The sequence below is a fragment of the Amphimedon queenslandica genome, unplaced genomic scaffold (assembly GCF_000090795.2).
Source record: "Amphimedon queenslandica unplaced genomic scaffold, v1.1 AMPQUscaffold_12573, whole genome shotgun sequence".
In the NCBI taxonomy this organism is placed as follows: Eukaryota; Metazoa; Porifera; class Demospongiae; order Haplosclerida; family Niphatidae; genus Amphimedon; species Amphimedon queenslandica.
In genome coordinates, this window is record NW_003547190.1 from 18,648 (window position 1) to 22,932 (window position 4,285).

Below are 4,285 nucleotides of genomic sequence, written 5' to 3' on the forward strand. Positions count from 1 at the left end.
AGAGATTGAAAGTCATGAAAGGGACATAGAGCAGAATAAGAAAGCACTAGCAAGGCTCGAAAAAGAAAAGATGACTGAACAGCATACACTTAAATCTAAGCATGAAGCTGAGTTAAATTTTATGATTGCTGCAAGAAAAGCAGAAGTCGATGGTCTTAAAAAGGAATATGGGGAAATAATTCTAGAGCAGCAAAGGGCACTTGAAACAAAGCTCCATGAATAAAATTGGAGCATGAGGCTGAGTTGAATTACATGGCTGCAGACAAATTTGCTGAGATTGATCGTCTAAAAAAAGAATACGGAGCAATGCTCATTGAGCAGCAAAAAGCATTGGAAAAGAAGTTTCACAAATTAAAGTCAAAGCATGAAGTAGCATTGAGTGATATGACTGCAGCAAAAAAAGCAGAAATTGATACTTTAAGAAAAAAATATGAAGTTATAATAGCAGGGCAGGATAAAGTGCTTGAAACAAAGCTAAACGAATTAAAATCAAAACATGAGGCTGAGTTGAACTTTATATAGTAGCAGCAAAAGAAGAAAAAATTGACAATCTTCAAACAAAATATGGAACTATAATATTGAAGCAGCAGGAAGCACTTGAAACACAGCTACACGAACTGAAATCAAAGCATGAAGTTAAGTTGGGCTATATGGCAGCAAAAGAAGCCGAGATTAAGGCTGCGTTTACACAGCAACGCAAAACATATCGTTTTTAAAACGATACACTTTGAACACCGTTTTCGTTTCCATAGAGTCCTATCAAGATTCTATCACGTTTTCAATCGTTTCTGTGTAAACAGAAGCATAAAACAGGCACAAAACTGAACGGATTGCATCGTTTTCGTTGCCGTGTAAACGCAGCCTTTAAGAGTCACATTGCTAATCAAAAAATGACACAAACAAGACTGGAAACCGAGTTAAACAAATTGAAGTCAAAGTATGAAACTGATATGGCGCAAAGAAAGCTGAGATTAGGAGTCACATTACCAAGCAACAAGAATATGAAAGACGAAAATTACTGCAAACGTGGCTGGGAAGAAGTGTAGAGTCATTTGAAGAAAAAACTTTTAAAATTCGTAAAAATAGGCCTGTGCTATTTTATAGTACTGTTCTGATTACAATAGCTGTATTAGTTTCATATATCATGTTATTACTTTTTGCTACTTTTTGACTTGCCACATGCATGTATGAAATTATGGCAAGAATGCTGGTTTACACTGCAACAGCTTACAAATTATGTTATTCTCAGATGTACATGTAGAAGGGGAACAGGAGGTAAGGGGTCTGAAATTTGCTCAATATGACCAATGTTATTTATCAAAATGGCATAGAGACATAGACATTTTAGTTTTAAAATAAGCACTTGAAATATACACTAATTGATGTTACATCATAGTAGGTATGACATCATAAGAAGGATTACTATCAAGTTTAGGAGTGCATTCATATGCTTCACTAGAAAGAAGTACTGGTGAGGCAGGCCCTGTAATTAATAATTAAAGTAATATAAATATTGGTATACTTACCATCTTTCTTTTTGGGTATTTTTATTTTAACACAGGCCATCATTATTATTATCACTGATAGCATAATAATAATAATAATAATAATAATAGCACCTACTATCCCCGTGATAATAACTATAATAATATACATTCATAATACAGGTACTGTACTAACCAGCAATAATGATAGCAAGTAATCTTGTAGTAGATGTTGTAGGTGTTGTAGAAGTAATAGTGATATTGGGATATGTATCTGTTAATGTAATACTTGAATTTGCAATGTAAACACCATACTAACTTACCAAATGGTACTATAAATGGTTCACTACTACCAGCCTCATTATGAAAAACAATACTGATATTACACTTTTGATTTAGCAGCACTGATATTAATCCTGTTATATCATTCATATTCCTTATTTGGTAAGTTGTACTGCTATCAGTTCCATTACACTGTACAGTAACTGTAACATGTTCAGGAGCTTCACCAGTACACTTCACAATAATCTGTAAATCGCAGTAATAGTAATAATAAAGGTATTAATATTTAATAACATACTGGAATATAGAACTGGATAATAACCACATCTTGTGTATAAGCAAGTTTGTCAAGTGATGATGTGTCCATGTTTGTTGATCTTGGTACTATAGCAGTGCAATAAACATATAAACATGAGATAGTGTATGCACCATACCTCTTTGATATGAGAATGTAGCATTATTAGATATTCCTTCTCCTAATTCATTAACTCCAGTTATAACATATGTATAATGATAAATAAATAAATTATTATCCACAAACTGATAATTGGTATCATTTACTGCTGTAGTATTCACTAGACTACTAGTAATAACATCATATATTTTTAGTATGTAATACAGTATAGATACTCTATCATCAACTGTAGGAGCAGTCCATGTTATATCAATAGTAGAACAGTTGTCAATTGAAGAGTCAATGTTAGTAACTGGTCCAAGAAAACCTAATATTATGCAATGATAAAAAATAAATATTAAAGAAGTTTACTTACCAAATGTAAAAGATGGAATTTTATTAAAGGTTCCTCCATTATTACTCAGTGATACATTAACAATAAATGTATTTAAATTATTAGGTACAGTTATTATTCCAGTAATCATCAGTTGATCATTAACTTGTGGTGGTATACTGGCATTGTTTATTACTGTGCTAGTAGTATTCAGTATACTAACTGTTATACTATTAGGATACTTTCCTTTACATAAAGTGCTGACCTATTATCATGGGAATAAGGGGAACAGTTGAACTATAACTGCATCTAATACTTACATCAATGCCGATATTCAATAATATTATTTGTCCATCAATTACTGGTACTATTGATACAGGAGGATTAATGAGAGGAACTGAAAGATACACTGTGAACATATACATGAAGCCATAGTAATGCTAACCTCTTTCATAATAAAAACTGATATTATTAGATGAACCTATTCCAACATCATTAATAGGAGAAACTGATACATTATTTGGTATACAGGGATCAGGATTAGTAGCTGATAATATAATACTCTTGTTAGTAGTAGTAATGTTCACTAATCCATTGACTATATAGTATCCAGTGATAGGTACATTATCCAGTGTATAAGGAGCTGTCCATGTTAATAATACACTGGATCCATTAATAAAGGTATAATCCAGGTCAACAACACTATCCAATAGACCTGAAGGAGAAATAATGATAAATACTGTATAGTGTCAAATTTTCGTGGTTGAAAATTTTCGTGATTTTCGTGATTGAATGGACAATCACAAAAATATTTTTCACGAAATTTAATTTTAATATAAATGTGGGCGTGTCCCATCACGCCTTTTATTTGTTTCTCGGGCACAGCTAAGAGTCTCTCCTATAAATATGTGATAGCCACGGATACACGAAGGGAATTAATATCAAATAAAGCTGCCACTCATGTTGCTTCTTCTCCAAGTCCAGCTGCAAGGCTAGCTACCAGCGGCCACATGGATAGGAGTGGTTTTAATCATCACGAAATATTATTTAAATCACGAATTTTTTAACGAAAATTTACTTGAAAGCAAAAATGTATGGAATCACGAAAATTTTCACCCATGAAAATTTGACGCTATACGGTATATAATACGGGACCACACTAACCTTGTATCATTAATATTGTTGTGTTGCTGAACTCTACCTGAAGTGGATCATAAGTAAGAGCTCTACACCTCACTTCAGTATTATTATTACAATCATAAGCTATTGCTGTTAGCCCTGCTCTTATAGTACCATTATTATATGTTGCTGTCACAATAAATCCTTTAGCTATAACAGCATTATCAGTAGCTAATTCATTATTAACTCTGAAACTAAGTTCATCAGCAGTAGCTTCACAAGAGAAGACAACAGTAGAGTTGAGTGTTGTATTGATAGACACTGGTTGTACTGTTATAGCTATAGTAACAAGGGTGGATATAAATTAGATTCAGTGGAACTTTAGTACGTGCATACTTACAAGCACCATCAATGTGCAGCAGTAGCAAAAGAAGAACAAAAGTCAAGTTAGTCAACATCATGCTGCGAGAAGAAGGGCGTGAACCATAACTTTATTGCATATGCTGCGCTAGCTTGCGCTGCTCGCGTGATCGAGCATAGATACTGCATGAGCAATTGCGTGATGCATTTGAGACGCAAATGTCGGGCGTGGCTGGGAGATTAGAACTTTTATTATATTCCACTATGACCTTTGCCTGCTCACCTCACCAATCTTCATCTATGGTTTCTGCA

The 4,285-nt window shown here is 33.6% G+C and overlaps 1 protein-coding gene across 1 annotated transcript; it reads right to left on the bottom strand.

The window, feature by feature from the left end:
• Window positions 1-1,385: 1,385 nt before the first annotated feature.
• On the bottom strand, window positions 1,386-2,145 carry LOC109587422 (uncharacterized). The gene is made up of 4 exons (XM_020003661.1): window positions 2,065-2,145; window positions 1,808-2,012; window positions 1,681-1,758; window positions 1,386-1,483 (listed from the first exon to the last, which is right to left on the bottom strand). Exons 1-4 carry the CDS (start codon window positions 2,131-2,133, stop codon window positions 1,386-1,388), a joined length of 450 nt encoding a protein of 149 aa, XP_019859220.1. The 5' UTR covers window positions 2,134-2,145.
• Window positions 2,146-4,285: the final 2,140 nt, after the last annotated feature.